This window comes from Thamnophis sirtalis, unplaced genomic scaffold (assembly GCF_051295495.1).
Source record: "Thamnophis sirtalis isolate CommonGarterSnake01/CBP01778 unplaced genomic scaffold, rThaSir2_p1.2 scaffold_14, whole genome shotgun sequence".
NCBI classification, from domain to species: Eukaryota; Metazoa; Chordata; class Lepidosauria; order Squamata; family Natricidae; genus Thamnophis; species Thamnophis sirtalis.
The window spans coordinates 3,987,194-4,006,697 of NW_028261394.1; the positions used below are offsets into that span (position 1 = coordinate 3,987,194).

Consider the following 19,504-nt stretch of genomic DNA (forward strand, 5'->3'; position numbering starts at 1 on the left):
TGCTGAAGGATCTCTTGAACCTGATAGGGATTCACACCTCCTTAGAAAGGTTAAAAACATGCCTTTATCAGCTTATTCATTTGTTATTGTTGTTAGTTGCGAAGTCGTGTCTGACCCACCGTGACCCCATGGACAACGTTCCTCCAGGCCTTCCTGTCTTCTTCCATCCTCTGGAGTCCCTTTAAGCTCACGCCGGCTGCTTCGGTGACTCCATCCAGCCACCTCCTTCTCTGCCGTCCCCTTCTTCTTCTTTTGCTCTCCATCGTTCCCAGCATGAGGCTCTTCTCCAGGGAGTCCTTCCTTCTCATTAGGTAGCCAAAGTCTTTGAGTTTCCTCTTCAGGATCTGGCCTTCTAAAGATCAATCAGGGTTGATCTCCTCTAGGACTGACCAGTTGGATGACCTTGCAGTCCAAGGGACTCAATGCAGGAGTCTTCTTCTCCAGCACCAGAGTTCAAAGGCCTCCATTCTTTGGCACTCAGCCTTCCTTATGGTCCAACCTTCACAGTCATCCATTGCAACTGGGAAAACCATAGTCTTGACTCTACGCACTTTTGTTGGCAGGGTGAAGTCTCTGCTTTTTAGGATGCTGTCTAGATTTGCCATAGCTTTCCTCCCCAGGAGCAAGCCTCTTTTGATTTCTTGGCTGCAGTCCCCATCTGCGGTAATCTTGGAGCCCAAGAAAATAAAATCTGTCACTACCTCCATTTCTTCCCCATCTTTGCCACAACAAGGCAGTGATCCATGAAGGAGAGCACATTCATAGGTCCTGTGAAAAGAAGGCCATTAACTCAGTCTCATCTCATTCCTCTTATTTATAATGAGCCAATTCTCGGGAAGGGATACCCTTCCTTACAAATAATTTGCTGATTTGCAGGTCAAAGAAATTAAAGCATAGCTCATTCTGGTTGGAGCAAGATTCATGCCGCCACCCTTCCAACACAACATTTGCAGCCAACAGAAACATTTGCCACCACGATTTTGGCAGCTCGGGGATCTCCCACCTGTTCTTGCCTCCCCTTTTGCAATCCATCTTTGCATATTTTTGAGCCTTTCTGGTCCAGTTCTCCATCATTCACTTCCCTCTTCCTCTGAGATCTACTACACCTTTCCAAATATCTTTTCCTCGTGGGGAGTGAAAAAAAAATCACCCCAGCCTCTTGATGCTTTATTTTTTTTACCTGTGCTCTTCCCCACCTCACTTCCAGAGGATCTGTCTTGTCTTGCCCCAGGCCTAATCACCAAGGAAGATGCAATCAAGCCTGTATTTTTCCCCCAGGCGCTCCGGGGGCAGGATCACCAGCAAGGTTCATAAAAGAGCTCCAGGATGAATGAAGTGGTGGCGGAAGGCTGAGAGGCAGAGAGAGGGAAGAGAACAAGTAAAATCAGAAGAAGAATTGAGGGGGAAAAAAATCAGGGCCTCGTGGAGGTTGACGGAAGCAGGGAGAGAGAAAGAGAGAAAAGCCTTAATAGAATCTTGCCCCAGAAGTCCACAATAGGTAAGCGGGGTGGAGAGTTAGGTTCTTTGGCACATCCGGATAATGGCTTCGCCTGACGTGGCTCGGAATGACAAGATAAAATGATTTGCCAGGCGCGCAAGTGTCTATGTTATGGCAGCGACACAGAACAAAGGCATTTCCCCCTCTTTCTGACTTTGCAATGTGTTCCCCTGGGCCAATTAGCATCTCATTTGCTTCCTTCGGTTCTCGTCAAAAAGAACATTTCTGTCTGTCTTTGCATCCGTGTTTCCCTGTCGGGACGAACCCAGAGACAAGGCAGTGAGATCCAATCGAGTCCCATCCTTTATTTGCTCACACCACAATACAAGGGAGAAGGGACATACATAGGGGCATAGTGGCTCAGTGGCTAAGGCGCTGAGCTTGTCGATCAGAAAGGTCGGCAGTTTGGCGGTTCGAATCCTTAGCGCCGCGTAACGGAGTGAGCTACTTCTGGTAGGCCCATTTTTCATCCTCCCAGAGCCTCCACGGGGCCCCCGCACTTACCTGGCATGATGAACGGGCCGTGTGGAAACTCCTGGGAGGGGTGTGGTTGTGGTGAGCAGGGTCAGCTGATCCTTGTAACTACCGGTTCGGTGAACCAGATTAAAACTACCATCTGGTTAGCCCGAACCCGTGCGAACCGGCTGAAACCCACCCCTGACTTTTCCTGATGCCAAGAGGACCATCGAAGCGGTGAAGTTCAAGAGGTGTCAGTAGTTGTAAGGCTACAAATACTGTTGAGAGAGATGGCTTCTCCTTTTTTTTTTTTTTTTTTTTTTTTGAGGCTCCTCAAGGCAGCAGATCAAAGAATCTGGCAGAAGACCGATTTTTTAAAAAATTATTTTTATTAGTAAAAGAAAAATACAACTACCAATAGCTGGTAAAAGACAATACAACATCCACTGTTTTGCTTTACATTTGACTACGTTTCAAGACATTCCCGTGATATCAAAATCATTATAGACATCAAAGGTTAGGTATCTTCTTCCCTCCCTCCCTCTTTCCTTCCCTTGTTTCTTCTTTCCCACTCCCCTTCCTTCCCTCCTTCTCTCCTTCCCTCCTTCCTTCCCTCCTTTCTTTTCCTTTCCTCCTTTCCTTCCTCTTCCCTTTCCTCTCTCCATCCCCCCTCCTTCTCTCATACCTTCCCTCCCTCCTTTCTTCCTTCCTTCCCTCCTTTCTCTTCCCTTACGTTCCCTCCTTTCTTCCCTCCTTCCCTCCTTCCTATCTACTCTCCTTCTCTCCTTACTTCCCTCCCTTTTTCCCTCCTTGCTTCCCTACCTTCTTCCCTCCCTCCTTCCTATCTTCTCTTTCTTCTCTCCATCCTTCTTTCCACCTCTCCCTTCTCTCCTTTCTCTTCCTCCTTTTTAACCTTCCCCCCTTCTTCTGCCTTTCCCTTTTTCCTGGAAAAAGGAAAAACAGAAGACCGATTTTTGATGGCTTCTCATTACTGAGCAAATTTTCCTTAAATGGAGGCATTTTCCCCTTCAGCTGAAGTAATGGAAACCTCAGGAGCTCCGTGCTAAGTTCTGGCAGATGCCCTTTAACCGAGCGCCACTGGGACACCCTTTAGAAGATGCTTCTGATGGTATCAGCTGGGTTTCATGGCTTCCTCCTCTTTTTCCTCCAGGCTATCAAATCTCCTGGGAGGTCTACAGCAGGAACGAATCTCGCCTGGCTCGGACTCTGGCTAACACAACCCTCGAGTACAAAATCACAGGCTTGTCTTCTCTCACCACTTACACCATCGAGGTAGCAGCTCTGACAGCGAAGGGAACCGGCCTGGTCACTTCGTCGACCATCTCATCCGGAGTTCCCCCAGGTCAGTCAAGCGGCATTTGGAAAGGCTCCAGAAATACCTGGGTTGCATTTCATTGAGTTTAAGGCTAAAGGGGTTGTTCCGGAACGTGGCACGACAAAACCGCAGTCCACTAAAGTGCGCCCGATTAAAGCGCGTCGCTGATGTCATCAGCAGCGCGACAACAGCGACCGCGGAGAAAAAAGGGTGCTTTAAAAAGCGCTTTGAAAGCAAGCCGATTCACGTTAAGGTAAGGGTTAGGTTTAGGATTAGGGTTAGGTTTAGCATTAGGTTAAGGGTTAGGTTTAGGGTTAGGTTTAGGGTTAGGTTAAGGGTTAGGGTTAGGTTTAGGGTTAGGTTTCAGGGGGTTAGGTTTAGGTTTAGGGGTTAATTTTAACTTTAGCGCTCACAGCGTGCTTTTTTCATCGCGCTGTGATGACGTCAGGTACGCGGTTTCGTCAAGCGCGCTTTAGTCGACCACGGTTTTGTGGTGGAACCGTTCCGGAACACAAGAACGACTTGGGGCAGGGGAAATAGGGTGTAGAAATTTCCTGACGATGAGAAAAATTAATCACGGGGTGTAGGGTTTCCTGCCTAAGCAGGGGGTTGGACTAGAAACAAGGGTCCTCAAACTAAGGCCCGGAGGCTGGGGACGGCCCACCAAAGCCATTAATCTGGCCCCAACGGGACCACAAGGCTGCCCCGCCCACATCAACCCATCTACCCGCCGTCTCCACCCACCTTCTGGAGGCCGAAAACGGGATGTGTGGAGCAGTGGTAGGTTCCGGATCCCATTGCAACTGGTACGGTACAACGGGGCCGGGCGTCCACCACATGAATGCGCGCAGCACACACTTGCATACTTACCACCCGCAATGCTCCAGATGCTCGGCGGAGCACCATGCAGCCGCCATACGCTCCGTGCGCATGCACAGAAGCTCCAAACAGCTCAAATACCAGTAAGGAGAGCGGGTGGGCGGGTGAGCCCTCCAGAGCACCGTACCGGAATGGTACTTGGTGCTCCCATCAGGCACTATTACCCCCGTATTGGGGCATACCGCCTGCAACCTACCACTGGTGTGGAGGCCTCCAGAGAGAGAAAAAGAGAGAGAGAGAGAGATGAAGGGAGGGAGGGAGGCAGGGAGAAAGAGAGAGAGAGAGAAAGTGAGAGCTAACCTTTTGACCAGCTGGCAAAACTCCCCCCCCCCCATACTGGCCACATGACCACGGAGACGTCTTCGGACAGTGCTGGCTCTTCAGCTTTGAAACGGAGATGATCACACGCCTCCTAGAGTCGGGAACGACTAGCACAGATGTGCGAGGGGAACCTTTACCTTTACTTCTGTAGAAATGTCAACAGGGACAAAAGGCAAAGAATCTTAACAAGCTAGAAAAGGAAAGATAGAAAACGAGATGGACGAATCTGCCTCGCGCCCCTCTCTTTTCCTGCCCCATCAAAAAAGACCACCCAGCTTTTTATCTTCCCTGTAAAATGTGATGCTTTGTCCCCAAACAATCCTTGGAGCCTCACTCCTCGTGTATACAAAGAGCAGGACTCCAGCATCCTGGATTAATTATTTAGCCTGACCTTCGAAATTACGTTTTAAGCAGGGCCATTCGAGGCAATTCGGCTCCCCACTAAGGGTCACTTAAGTTGAGATGGGGGCTTGCTAAGATAGGCAAGGATTTCCGGAGCCCGCAGGAGATGACTTTTAATTCCAAAATCAATAATTGTGCAGCTGTCTAATGGAGAGGCATCATGCTGGATGGGAAAACAAGGGATCTCCCTGGTGATGGACCACTCTTTTGGAGGAAGGATGTGGTGTTGGATGGATTCTCAGGGCTTCCATTCTGCCTCGTGAAATAGAGTGAGAAGTCCCAGTATTGAGCCATGGGTTTATTCTTCCGCTCCAAACTCTTGACCCTTCCCTTCTTTTTATTCCACCTGTCGGCTTCTACAGAACTTCCTGGGGCGCCTTCCAATTTGGTCATCTCAAACATCAGCCCTCGATCTGCAACCCTTCAGTTCCGCCCTGGATATGATGGCAAGACCTCCGTCTCTAAATGGATAGTGGAGGGCCAGGTATGTAAGAAAAAAAACCCCACCTTAATGTGTCAGTTTGTAACCATCCTAATCAGCTTAGCAGCTCGAATTAATCTGTAATTGGCTTCATTTGCAAAGACAGGAAGCACATTTGCACGTAGATTTCTAGGGGGAAGAAAGTGTCAAATTCTTTCTCCCGATCCATGGGTAGCAATAGCAAAGCACTCAGATTTATGGACTGCTTCCCAGTGCCTTTATAGCCCTCTCTAAGCAGTTTATAGAGTCAGTATAATGCCCCCATCAATCTGGGTCCTCATTTTACCGACCTTGGAAGGATGGAAGGATGAGTCAATCTTGAGCCGGTCAGGATCGAACTCCTGGCAGTAGGCAGAATCAGTAATATTTCTAATCATTGCGCCACCATGGCAAGGAAGGGAGGGAGAGAAGGAGGAAGGGAGGAGATGGAAATGAGAGGAAAGGAGGGAGGGAAGGAGGGAGAGAGGGAAGGAAGGAAGGCAAGGGAGGGAGAGAAAGGAAGGAAGGAAGCAATAGCACTTAGACTTATATACCACTTCACAGTGCTTTTACAGCCCTCTCTAAGCAGTTTACAGAGTCAGCCTCTTGCCCCCAACCGTGACCCGACAAAAGCCCGAACGTCATAAGCACGCCGACAAAAGCGCGGCGCTAAAACCGCGATGTCAAAAGCGCATCGACAACAGCGCGCCGACAACAGCGCGCCGACAGAAGCACGATTTAAGTTAAGGTAAGGGTTAGGGTTAGGTTTAGGGTTAGGTTTAGGGTTAGGTTTAGGGTTAGGTTTAGGGTTAGGTTTAGGGTTAGGTTTAGGGTTAGGTTTAGGTTAGGTTTAGGGTTAGGTTTTGGGTTAGGTTACAGCGCGCTTCTGTCGGCGCGCTGTTGTCGGCACGCTTCAGGGCTCATTCGTCGCTCCTTCATCGCGCAGTTTTGTCGGCGCGGTTTTGTCACCGCGGTTTAGTGAGGCACGCTTTTGTCATTCGCGCATTTGTGGTGGAACCGCCCCTAACAATCTGGGTCCCCATTTCACCAACCTCAGAAGGACGGAAGGCTGAGTCAAGAGCCTTGGCGAGATTCGAACTACCAAACTGCAGGCAGCCGGCAGCCGGCAAAAGTAGCCTGCAGTACTGCACTCTAACCACTGCGCTACCAGGCAGTGAATTAAAATATGTTCTTTTAATCCATGGCTCCTTCTTTCACATGTGCATGTAGGACAGCCAAAACATCCCACCGTCAAATGATTAACAATTTGATGCAAACCATTTTCCCTTTTGGGAAGTAGGTTTTATTTTATCTTTTGTTGGTTTCCCTTTTTCCTTTGCCGTGTTGACACGGGGATTTATTTGATGCACGCCACCTTGGGATTGCGTCAATTTGGTAGCCATAATCGCCTTCCAAAGAAATCGGTTAATGGGATGAGCAAACGTTTTGTCAAGGAAACATTCTGCGATCTTGACTGGGCCATTTTTTTTTCCTTTCTTTAGCTATTGTTTCCCTCTTGCAGTAAAGTACCACTTCTCTATAATAATGCTCACCGAGTACACATTTCTGCTCTAAAACTCAAGATATTAATGGTTGCCTATTATGATGCAGGATGGAAGATACTCACCGTGCTCTCTGATCGTTGCCGAGTCCGTTCTCGAGAGAGAATGCAGTTGAAAGACATCCGATAGAGCTAAAATGGGCTGCAAAGTCCTATATTTATAACCAGCGTATTTGGGATTTTATGAAGCTTACCCAACGGCTCCATGGCTCTCATTTTTTATTAGTTTAATAATGTTTGGGGCTGGGTTTTTTTTTGGAATTTTAGTGTATAATACATTTATTCCAAGCGGAATAAATGCCATCAGCTCAAGCCTGTTTCTCTTTCATCCCTTGGCGCCTGCCTGGAGTCATCTTTCGTCTATTGCCTTTGTTGGTTTTAATGGCCGCCCCACTAGTATACAATTTTTTTTTATCCCACTCGTTTATGACTTCCCAGCAGCTGGTTAACACTTCACACATCTCTGTGTAACCCGTAAAAAAGCTCGTGTCGGAAGGAGGTCAACGGAAGGAGGCCAAGGCATGCCTGGCAGTTGTTTTGCATGGCAAGGCCCTTTTAACCTTCGGTTGTGCTGGTGGGACCATAGATAAAATGGTCAACTCTGCAATGGAGCCTGAGGTTCTTTGCGACTTTATGTCTTTCATGCCAGCTTTCATTGTCAAAAAAGAAAGTTCTCCCCTCTGAGTTTGGGAGTGGAGGGCAAGGAAAGGCAAGCAGAGGGTTGGTTCAGCTTCTGCTCTTAGCCCCTCTTCCTTTCCAAATGTACTTTTCTCTTTTTGGCTTAGTTTGAGTTGCTCTTAAGCTGGGACGCCGTGGCTCAGTGGCTAAGACGCTGAGCTTGTCGATCAGAAAGGTTGGCAGTTCGAATCCCTAGCGCCCCGTAACGGGGTGAGCTCCCGTGACTTGTCCCAGCTTTTGCCAAACAAGCAGTTCGAAAGCACGTAAAAAATGCAAGTAGGAAAATAGGGATCACCTTTGGTGGGATTGGAACAGCGTTCCGTGCGCCTTCGGCATTGAGTCATGCCGGCCACATGACCATGGAGACATCTTTGGACAGCGCTGGCTCTTCGGCTTTGGAATGGAGATGAGCACCGCCCCCTAGGGTTGGGAATGAGTATCTCATATGTGCAAGGGGAACCTTAACCTTTACCTTAAGTTGCTTTTTAGAAGGTTGCAAGGGCGTGGAGTTGCGTTTGGTCAAGTGGTGCTCGTAAGGTGGTGCTTCTCAACTGTGACACCTTGAGGAGTTGTCAACTTCAATTCCTATAATTAAACCAAAAAAAAACCCCATGCAAAGCTGGCTGGGGAATTCTGGGAGTTGAAGTGATCTTATTTAATGGGGGGGAAAAGGCTAGGTGTAGCATGATAGCGGTCGTCCAGTATTTGTGGGGCTGCCACAAAGAATAGAGGGGTCAAGCCAGAGGTGGGTTCCTACCAGTTCGCACCATCCATCAATCCATTCATCCATCCATCATCTATCATCTATCTACCTACATAACTACTTATCCATCCATCCATCATCCATCCCTATCTATCTATCTATCTATCTATCTATCTATCATCTATCTATCTATCTATCTATCTATCTATCTATCTATCTATCTATCTTTCATCCATCCATAAATCCATCCATCCATCCAGAGGTGAGTTCCTACCAGTTCATACCTATTCGGTAGAACCAGTTCGTCAAATCTACCGAACCGGTTAGAAGAGGTTCCACCAGTGGACCGGAAAGCAGGCCACACCTACAGAAGAGGTTCCAAAAATTTTTGAAACCCACCACTGGTCCTTGGATGTGATTATTCTACACTGTCATGCTCCTATTTATAAAACTCAGGGCCTCTGTGGAAGGTAAGGATGACTACTGCGTTTGTGGTGCAATCAGAACATTGCGTGTGTTGAAGTTGTTTTAACGCAAACCAAAGATGCCTTTTAAAAAAGAAGTTTACATCCTATTCTTATGCATGCCAGGGCTGTGTGTGAGGTCATTTAAGGTGGTTCTGACAAGTGTCGTCAGCATCTTCATATCCGGTCACATGGGCAGCAAGCCACTCCCATCCGGTCACATGGGCGGCAAGCCACTCCCACAAAGGAGGCCACACCCACAGAGTAGGTTCGAACAATTTTTGAAACCCACCACTGGGTCAAGCTATTCTCCAAAGCACCTGAGGACAGGACAAGAAGCAACGGGTGGAAACTAATCAAGGAGAGAAGCGACTTAGAACTAAGGAGGAATTTTCGGACAGCGAGAACAATTCACCAGTGGAACGACTTGCCCCCAGAGATTGTGGGTGCTCCAACACTGGAGTCCTTCAAGAAGAGTCTGGGCAACCACTCGTATGAAAGGGTTTCCTGCTTGAGCAGGGGGTTGGACTAGAAGCCCCCCCAAGGTCCCTTCCGACTCCGTTATTCCGTTAGTCGATTAAGTCCACTCTTCTTCAAGAAGTCAAAGTTGAGAAACATCGCTCTTAATGCCAGAAGGTGGGGGAAAAAACCATCCTCTCCAAAAGTCTCTGTGCTGCAATTAATTAGGTCTTCAAGTGCTGGAGAAGGCACCATGTTTGATCTTGGAAACGGGTCCTCCCTCCAAGCTTGCGGGAAGATTTATGCCGTCTCCAGAGAAATCAGAGCATAAGCTTGCAACGGAGGAGAAGATCGGATTTTCCAAGAAAACTGGGCCTTTCATAATCAGCATAAAAGAGCAAAAGTGAAAGTTGTCCCCAGGCACAACAGCTCTTTGGAGGTCTTTGGGAGAGAGTCAGCACCATGAAAACTGCACCAGGGGTGTGTGTGGGGGTCGTGGGGGTGTCCCTCATTCAAAATCCAAGGAATTTATCTCCTCCTGGGTGGAGAAATCTGAGTTTAGCCTCTGTTAGGGGAGTTTTTATGCTAAACAGAATGTCAGGGGGATTAAATTAGGGGATCTGAAAAGCAGAAGGGGATGTCTGGCCTTCCACAATGAGCTTTTTCGGAGGCCCGACTCAGCGGTTAACGCCGGAGCCAGAGAGCTTTGACAATTCTCAGCTCTCTGAGAAATCCTCTTCGCTCAGAAATATCCTTCTTGGTTTCCGTCCTCCTCTTCCGCAGACGAAAACCATCCCTTCTGTTTTCTTCCGTCAGTCCAATTGTGGCCCTTCCTTCCCATCTTCGGATCCCCGTAAATAGCATCTAAGGTCCTTCTTCGGTTTGATATGAAGTCTTGCAACTGTCTTCTGCTGGCTTTTTTGCCATGTGACAATCAGACCTTTCATCTGGGAACCAAGTTTCTCTTTCCTTTGCTTTTCTTCCTTCCTTCCTTCCTCTGTTCCTTCCTTCATCCCTCCCTCCTTCAATCTACACTGAGTGCCTCCTTTCCTTCCTTCCTCCCTCACTCCCTCCTTCCCTTCTTCTATCTACCCTCCCTCCCTTCTTTCCTCTTTACCTCCCTCCCTCCTTCTATCTACCCTCTCCTCCCTCCCTTTCTCCCTCCTTCCCTTCTTTCGTCTGTACCTTCCTTTATCCTTCCCTCTTTCTATCTACCCTGACTGCCTCATTTTCTTCCTCCCTCCCTCCTTCCCTTCTTTCCTCTGTACCTTCCTTTATCCTTCCCTCTTTCTATCTACCCTGACTGCCTCATTTTCTTCCTCCCTCCCTCCTTCCCTTCTTTCCTCTGTACCTTCCTTTATCCTTCCCTCTTTCTATCTACCCTGACTGCCTCATTTTCTTCCTCCCTCCCTCCCTCCCTCCTTTCCTCTGTACCTTCCTTCCTCCCTCCCTCCCTCTTTCTACCCTCTCCTCCCTCCCTTTCCCCCTCCTTCCCTTCTTTCCTCTGTTCCTTCCTTTATCCCTCCCTCCTTCCATCTACCCTCTCCTCCCTCCCTCCTTCCCTTCTTTCCTCTGTACCTTCCTTCCTCCCTCCCTCCCTCCTTCTATCTACCCTCTCCTCCCTCCCTTTCTCCCTCCTTCCCTTCTTTCGTCTGTACCTTCCTTCATCCTTCCCTCTTTCTATCTACCCTGACTGCCTCATTTTTTCCTCCCTCCCCTCCTCCTTCCCTTCTTTCCTCTGTTCCTTCTTTCATCCCTCCCTCCCTCCCTCCCTCCTATCTACCCTTCCTCCCTCCTTTCCTTCCTTCCTTCCTCCCTCCCTTTTCTCACATACTCCATCCTAGTCACTAAGCACCCTTGTCCATAGTTTGACTCCTCATGTGTAGTTTGGACAACGGTTGAGGAACCTGTTTCTAACCAGGCCTGCAGATCCTACCTCGGTCCATTCTTACTAGATTCCCGACGTAAATAAGAGATGTCCATGCAGAAACTAAAGGAGAGTTCCAAAGCTCTCCCTTGAACCAATTCTCCCCCTTTTCCAGCTGCAATTCCCCTCTGCAGTTCCAAGAAGCCTTTCAGGTGGCTGTGGCTCCAACAAACGCCATCTTTCGCTTTTGCTCTGAGCTTTCATTTCTTTGTGTTAAGAGAGCAACTCTGGAATGGCCACCAAGGATGTCGATCTCCCTTCTGATTTCTGTTCTTCTGGTGGACAACGACTCCATTGCCCGCAGAAGCGTTTGCTTGGTATCTGCCATAAACATCTGCATAGGATGTTCCTGCATGATAATGATTAATCACTCCTACGGAGAACGGAGTTGGGGTGGAAATTGGCCCTAATATTTTTTTTTAGAAGGAACATTTCAACTCCTAAAACGCATCCCTGGATGATCAAAACAGAGGAATTGGGTATGTCTAGTTCAGGGATCGGCAATCTTAAACACTCAAAGAGCCATTTGGACCCATTTCCCACAGATAAGAAAACACCAGGAGCCACAAAAACCTTCCCATACCTGACTATTTCCTAAGCGGCCACAAAATTAGCATACGTAGTTGAATTAAATGTTCTGTTTTCTTTTGAAACTTTTCTCTTCTTGGATTTATCCATAGTTGGCTGGTTAAACCGGGGGGTCGAAAAGCTCATGTGCCAGCGGGTCTCCCACATTGGCGGTTGTGATGCCTATTTTGAGCAACAGGGGGCTGCAGGAGAGGGATGAAAGAGCCACATGCGGCTCCTGAGCTGCATGTTGCTCAGCCCTGGCCTAGTTTAATGAAAAGACGGACCAGGGATGCAGGAGAGCAGTCTTCCAATATTTCAGGTGCTGCCCCAAAGAAGACCGGGGGGGGGGGGGGGCGTTCAATCCAAAGCACCAGAGGGCAGGACAAGAAACAATAAATGGAAACTAATCAAGGAGAGAAGCAACCTAGATTTGCGGAGAAACTTCCTAACAGTGAGGACAATTAACCAGTGGAGCAGAAGTTGCCTCCAGAAGCTGTGGTTGCTCCAACACTGGAAGTCTTGAAGATGAGATGGGACACCCATCCATCTGAAATGGTGCCATTTTTCCTGCCTGAGCAAGGGGTTGGATTAGATGACCTCCAAGGTCCCTATCCAATTCTGCTCTTTTGTTCATTTTTGATCGTCGTAACCCAGGCTCCATCTTCAGCCGCTGCCTCTGGACTCTGAACAGCTTCAATTCTCTCTCTTCTTATTTCACATCTCTTCTAGTACTTTGCAAAGCTTCATTTTTAAAGCTTCTTTTTTTTTTAACTTCTTTCTCGTTCTGAATGGAGATGCCTGCAATATCCTTGGAGATTGTTTGTGGGGTCACAGATTGAAAGCTTTTATTATGCTTCATTAGACAGGATCAAAATTGGCATCTGGGTGGGTGTTTGTTTTAGAAAGCAAAAAAACCCCGAACAAACAACAGGAATTAAAAAGAGTTTTTGTTCTAACAGTTCTAACATTTTTTGGGGTCGGCCCCTCTGTTTAACTACTAAAAAAAGAGACTTTTTGAAACGCAACATGAAAACCTATTTAATATCCCGTAATGTAAAGGATAAATGAAAATGCTTCTGCCATGATCCACTGCTAATCTTCAATATATAACTCTCTCCGGGATTGTTCTCATTTTATGTTTTGTAGTCTGATGCAGATTTATGGGGACAATATGTTCAGGCTTCTAAAGCTTAGGAAACAGGCTCGGTTGCTATCCCAAACTTCCTTTTTCATTTCAAGTATAATTAAAAATAAGCATTGGTTAAAAAAAAAGAAAAACCTCTCCCAAATGCCAGAAGTCTAGTGAACATTTTATAGAAGAACATCAAAATCTAGAGGGATTTGGGAGTGATGGGGGTTGAAATGCATGCATCAGAAAAGATGGTTGATCACTGATGAGACAGAGGTAAAGGTTCCCCTTGCACATATGTGTTAGTCATTCCTGACTCTAGGGGGCGGTGCTCATCTCCGTTTCAAAGCTGAAGAGCCAGCGCTGTCCGAAGACGTCTCCGTGGTCATGTGGCTGGCATGTCTCAATGCCGAAGGCGCACGGAATGCTGTTCCCTTCCCACCAAAGATGCTCCCTATTTTTCTACTTGCATTTTTATGTGCTTTTGAACTGCTAGGTTGGCAGAAGCTGGGGCAAGTGGCTAAGACGCTGAAATTGTCAATCAGAAAGTTTGGCAGTTTGGCGGTTCGAATCCCTAGCGCCGCGTAACGGAGCGAGCTCCCGTGACTTCTCCCAGCTTCTGCCAACCTAGAAGTTCGAAAGCATGTAAAAAATGCAAGTAGAAGAAAGGAACCACCTTTGGTGGGAAGGGAACAAGTTTGGAGGTGAGTAGTTAGACAAGGGACGCAGTGGCTAAGATGCTGAGCTTGTCAATCAGAAAGGTCAGCAGTTTGAATCCCTAGCGCCATGTAATGGAGTAAGCTCCCATTACTTGTCTCAGCTCCTGCCAACCTAGCAGTTCGAAAGCACGTAAAAAACTGCAAGTAGAAAAATAGGAACCACCTTTGGTGGGAAGGGAACAGCGTTTCCGTGTGCCTTCGGCATTGAGTCATGCCAGCCACATGACCACGGAGACGTCTTCGGACAGTGCTGGCTCTTCGGCTTTGAAATGGAGATGAGCATTGCCCCCTAGAGTTGGGAACAACTAGAGCATATGTGCAAGGGGGGAACCTTTACCTTTACCATTAGGGGAAATTGGAGAGAAGAAATTCATCTGGCTGGAGAGCAGAAGAGGGTCCAGGAAGGGGAGAGTGGGCTGAAATAAGGTGCCAGACCCTTCAATCCGTGGTCTAGAACTCATGCTGCAATTCCTCTGAACATCTCCGTTAAAGAGAGCAGTGAAAATCTGCCAGAAAGCATGACAGCTAAGCAAAGGAATCCATTCACCAGCAGGCTTGTTCACACGGACCTTGATATCCTTCCTTAAGGAGAAAACATACAGCCAGAATTATTCTTCCAGATGATTCTCCTTGGGCCAAAACATGGCAGCTAGATGCTTCTTGTTAACCAGGATGCCTGTTGCTCTGTTTCCTCTCATGGAAGCCCAGTTTCTTTCCAATCATCATTAAAGCTGGCTTTGCAGAATGAATCTCTCTCTCTTCTTCAGCATCCTTTGGCTTGGCTGCGGATGCTCACTTCTGTCCGTCTCTCTCCCCCCCCCACCCCTCCCGGCGCCCTCCCTCCTCCTAACTTGAAACAGACGGCGCAAGGATGCTTTCTGACTGTGCTAAAGCAGCCCTTTTCATCGGCAGTAAATGAACTCCCATCATTTCGGGGGAGATGACAGATGGCACCCGGAGAGGATAACTTGGAGAACGCCCAGATTCAAGTTTCTCTAGGAGTGACTGAAAAGGACAAGATTTCCCCGAGTTCGCTAGCCCATAAATATGAAATCTGCAGGACTTCGCTCCGGTCAGCCCCCTGTCAGGTCGGGAATTTGGCCAGCTCAACATCATGACTCAAGCAGAAAAGTCTACTCAGGATTAAGAGTAGTAATTCTCACTCCATTGTTGATGTGGATAGAATTGCAGCTGCCGTGAATTAACAGGTTTTCTGGGCAGGGAGCCAAACCATGAATCTCGAAATCATCTACAGCATCATTTTCTAGTTTGTTGATATAATGAATCGTGGGACATTCTCCCCACACCTCAAAGTCAGGTTAGCTCAGTGGTGGGTTTCAAAAATTTTTCGAACCTGCTCTGTGGGTGTGGCCTGTAACATTCCCGTGGTTCGCCCATGAGGCCAATGTTGAGAAAAGACAGGAGACAACCTTTCTTGGGATGGAGCGACGACCCAGACAACAGTGGCCTTCTTTGTGGGAGTGGCTTGCCGGCCATGTGACCTGGTGGGAGTGGCTTGCCGGCCATGTGTTTTCTCTCTCTTTCCCTCTCTCTCTCTTTCCTTCCTTTTGTCTCTCTGTCCCTTTTTCTTTTTTTCTTTCATCTCTCTCTCACTTTTTTCTTTCTTTTTTTCTTCTTTCTTTTTTTCTTTCTTTCTTCCTTCCTTCCTTCCTTTCTTTCTCTTTCTCTTTCTCTCTCTGTGTGAGTCTGTCTGTCTGTCTGTCTGTGTGTGTGTGTGTGTGTCAGTGGTGGGTTTCAAAAATTTGAAACCCACCACTGACACACACACACACACACACTACCGAACTGGTGCGAACTGGTAGGAACCCACCTCTGGGTTAGCTCCATCCCTGTTCATGTCCCTGAAGTCTCTCAAGACCTGGTTATGTGACCGGGCATAACTGGGGCTTCCAGGGAACCTACAAGATCTTCAGATGAAGATCAGGGTCCACTTCAGGGTCCGCTAAGGATTTCTTCACTCTTTCCCTGCCTGTGGCTTCTGCCTTTTCTTTGTTAATGTATCTTAGTTTTCAATATTGATTTTTAAAAATATTCATACAATGTTCATATTTACATCATTGTTGTTCTTATTTGATTGTTGTACGGTGCCCAGAGTCCCTTCTTGTAAGGCAGGGAGGTTGTATCGATGATAGATGGATGGATGGATGGATTTATGGATGGATGAAAGATAGATGGATGGATGGATGGATGGATGGATGGATAGATAGATAGATAGATAGATATGGATGGAGGATGATGGATGGATAAGTAGTTATGTAGGTAGATAGATGATAGATGATGGATGGATGGATGGATGGATGGATGGATGGATGGATGGATTGATGGATGGATAAGTAGTTATGTAGGTAGATAGATGTTAGATGATGAATGGATGAATGGATAGTTATGTAGATAGATAGATAGATAGATAGATAGATAGATAGATAGATAGATAGATAGATAGATAGATAGATAGATATGGATGATGGATGGATAAGTAGTTATGTAGGTAGATAGATGATAGATGATGAATGGATGAATGAATTGATGGGTGGGTGGATGGATGGATGGATAGAAAGATAGCTAGATGATGGATGGATAAGTAGGTATGTAGGTATAGATGGATGGATGGATAGCTAGATAGGCAGACAGATGGATAGATGATGGATAAGTAGGTGGATTGATGATAGATGATGGATGGATGGATGGATGGATAGAAAGATAGATAGATGATGGATGGATAAGTAGGTATGTAGGTAGATAGATGATGGATGGATAGATAGATAGATGGATGGATGGATGGATGGATGGATGGATGGACGGACAGACAGACAGACAGATGGATAGATGATGGATAAGTAGGTAGGCAGGTAGGTAGATGATAGATGATGGATGGATGGAGACAGATAGGCATGAAATGTGTGGGTGGCAGTATTAGTGCTAGTAGATTGTGGAGAAACTTCCTCTCCTTTCAAAATCTAAACCCATTCCCAAAGCTACATCAGCAATCAAAAATACTACTCAAAGCCACTGGTCAAAACCCAGCTGTTGATGCTTAAGGAAGCTGTCAAGTCCATGTGATTCATCACGATAAGAATGCAGTTTATCAAACCAATCAATTTACAAATAGAAGAAATGCAGTGTTTGCAATAGACGAAGGGAATTCTGAAATATCTGAATGGGGTAAAACTGTTCTAGATTCTGGACCCGGGGAAAAACGGGCAGAAGTAATATGTAGCCCATTCCACTGTCGAATACTCAATGCAGATCCAATAAAATAAAGAGGGCTGGCCTAAACATATTAAGATGGACTCCTGTTAAACTTTCCAGTATTTCTGGAAAGGGACAGCTTTAAAAAAAAAATGCTTCTGGATAATCTTACTTTGGGGAAAACAAGATGTCTTTCCATTATTTTTCATTCTTTTTTTCCTTCCTTTGTTCTTTTTTTCTTTTTGGAACGCTCATAAATTTTCCCCATTATCTTTCTTTTTTCCTTATCTGATTTTCCCCTGCATGAAAACTACCAGGTTCTCCAAATCTTTAGTTATTTTTAAAAAAATATATATATCAGTGAGTTCAGTCTATTTCATTCCACTTTATGTGAAAGGAAAATGAAGTTATATGTGCCTTATCTCATGCAGGTCAAGATGTTTTTGACCTTGTAATGCCATCATCCTGATTTACAGAGGAATCCACATGATGTGCTTCTTAAAATGTCTATTAAAACATATTAGAATTAATTTTTCATTTCCCTCCAACTGCACATAGGAACCGGGGCATAATAATGGAAAGCTGGATGTAGAAAGACAAGTATATCTTCTGATACATCGCGTGGTTTTATAGGCATCTAGGCATGTGATGCATAACAAAACTTGAAGTAATACTTCTCAAAATTCTCTTCCAAATCATTTCTAAAATTTACATTAAATTTGGGCATCGAAAGCATTGAAATATGGCTTGTCTATTAGCCACACAAGTCCATATTTCAATAGAAATATGGATTTTGTATCTTCTGACCTAGGCTTCCAGAGACAGTATAAATCATATGCTTAGTCCCAAAAACACTTTTATTTAAATGGCTGTGGAATGAATTATGGGCTGTGGAATGGATAGAATTCATTTACAGCCCTAATGATTCACAAACAGTCTGTAAAAAGTCCGACAGAAGTCTGCCAAAGTCTTTCGGGATAAGGCTGATAAGCACCCACCTTTATCTCCCTTGAAACGCTGCCAGAGACCTCATTGCCAATTAATTTTTCAAGGCCAAACGGAGCACAGAATCAAGCGGAGTTTCTTAAGAGTTTGAACCGACCAGAATGAACAAAGTTGCTTCCTGCAAAGGCTCACCCCCATTTGCTCCTCTGTTATGTCTTATGGGAGGGGGGCAATCATCTCCAAGCCTTACTCCCAAGTTGCCCTTTTTGTCTTAATCGTTCTTGCCTTCTGGAAGCTCTGCACACAGTGGGAACAGGCTCACACTGTTCTTCTGCCTCACTGACGTCAGACTCCAGAGGCAGCACATAACTACCAGACGGCTCTGGCCCCCTCTCTGCCGCCGATGCAGAGTCCTTGTCCGAGCCTTCCCCAGACTCCAGGACTAACCCATGTTCCTCCCCAACCTCTTCACTGTCCGACTCTGCTGCCAGTTTCGCCTGTCTCTGGCGGGCCACAACATTGTTGGACAGAGACTGGGAGAGCCAAGCGGAGGAGTCAAAACGGGAATTAGCTTGTAATCTTTATGTAGGCACAAAACGGGCAAATTCTGAACCCCCTGAAGGCTATTGAACCTTATCTAGTCTTTCCCAGGTGCAAACTGTCAGTCTGGGAAGATCCCTGTGCCCTAAGCTTGAGCAATAAAAACATAGTTAACTGCACTCTTCACATGTGGAACTTGCTCCTTCCCATCTGACACATTTTCAGTGTCAACAAAGCCATTAAGATCCATTCATTGTATAAAGTGGGCCTCTTGATATCATCCTCCTTTTTGGTAAGTAAAAAAACCTGGGATTCAGGCAATTTTATGCTTTTGCTGATCTTTAAATCAAAACCAGCTGAATCAATTTAAGGCCTCTTTTGTAAAAAAAAAAAAAAACGGAAAAACACACCGGCATTCAGACTGATTGCCTAGATGTGCCCAATTTTGATGGTTTTGAAATATAAACCTTATAAATTATAAATGGTAGGTACAGAGCATCGTATTGAACGCTCTGGATTTTTTTATTTCCCCTTAAACTTTTCCGAGATCGTCTCTGGGCAGAAAATACTACAATAGGTGACCAGTGGTTTAACAGCTTCCTGTGTTCCTTCGTGAATTTTTCTGGGTTCATTTCTGGGATTCTGTCCAGAAATTAGCAGACTCTCCTCCAGGTAGTCCTCAACTTATGACCACAATTGAGCCCAAATTTTTCTGCTATTAAGTGAGACATTTGTTAAGTGAGTTTTGTCCCGTTTTACAACCTTTCTTGAGGGACGCCGTGACTCAGTGGCTAAGACGCTGAGCTTGTCGATCCGAAAGGTCGGCAGTTCGGCAGTTCGAATCCCTAGCGCCGCGTAACGGGGTGAGCTCCCGTGACTTGTCCCAGCTCCTGCCAACCTAGCAGTTCAAAAGCACATTAAAAAAATGCAAGTAGAAGAAAGGAACCACCTTTGGTGGGAAGGGAACAGGTTTGGAGGTGAGTAGTTAGACAAGGGATGCAGTGGCTAAGATGTTGAGCTTGTCAATCAGAAAAGTTGGCAGTTCGAATCCCTAGCGCCATGTAATGAGTAAGCTCCCATTACTTGTCTCAGCTTCTGCCAACCTAGCAGTTCGAAAGCATGTAAAAAAATGCAAGTAGAAAAATAGGATCCACCTTTGGTGGGAAGGGAACAGCATTCTGTGCGCCTTTGGCGTTTAGTTATGCTGGCCACATGACCACAAAGAACATCTTTGGACAGTGCTGTTA

At 46.3% G+C, this 19,504-nt stretch overlaps 1 protein-coding gene across 1 annotated transcript in view; it reads left to right on the forward strand.

Moving 5' to 3' along the window:
• Positions 1–19,504, forward strand: part of SDK1 (sidekick cell adhesion molecule 1) — a 501,088-nt gene that overhangs the window by 348,954 nt on the left and 132,630 nt on the right. Inside the window, 2 exon segments of the mRNA XM_087729082.1 lie at positions 3,126–3,317; positions 5,255–5,376. Of these exon segments, the coding sequence (XP_087585208.1) occupies positions 3,126–3,317; positions 5,255–5,376 (314 nt within the window).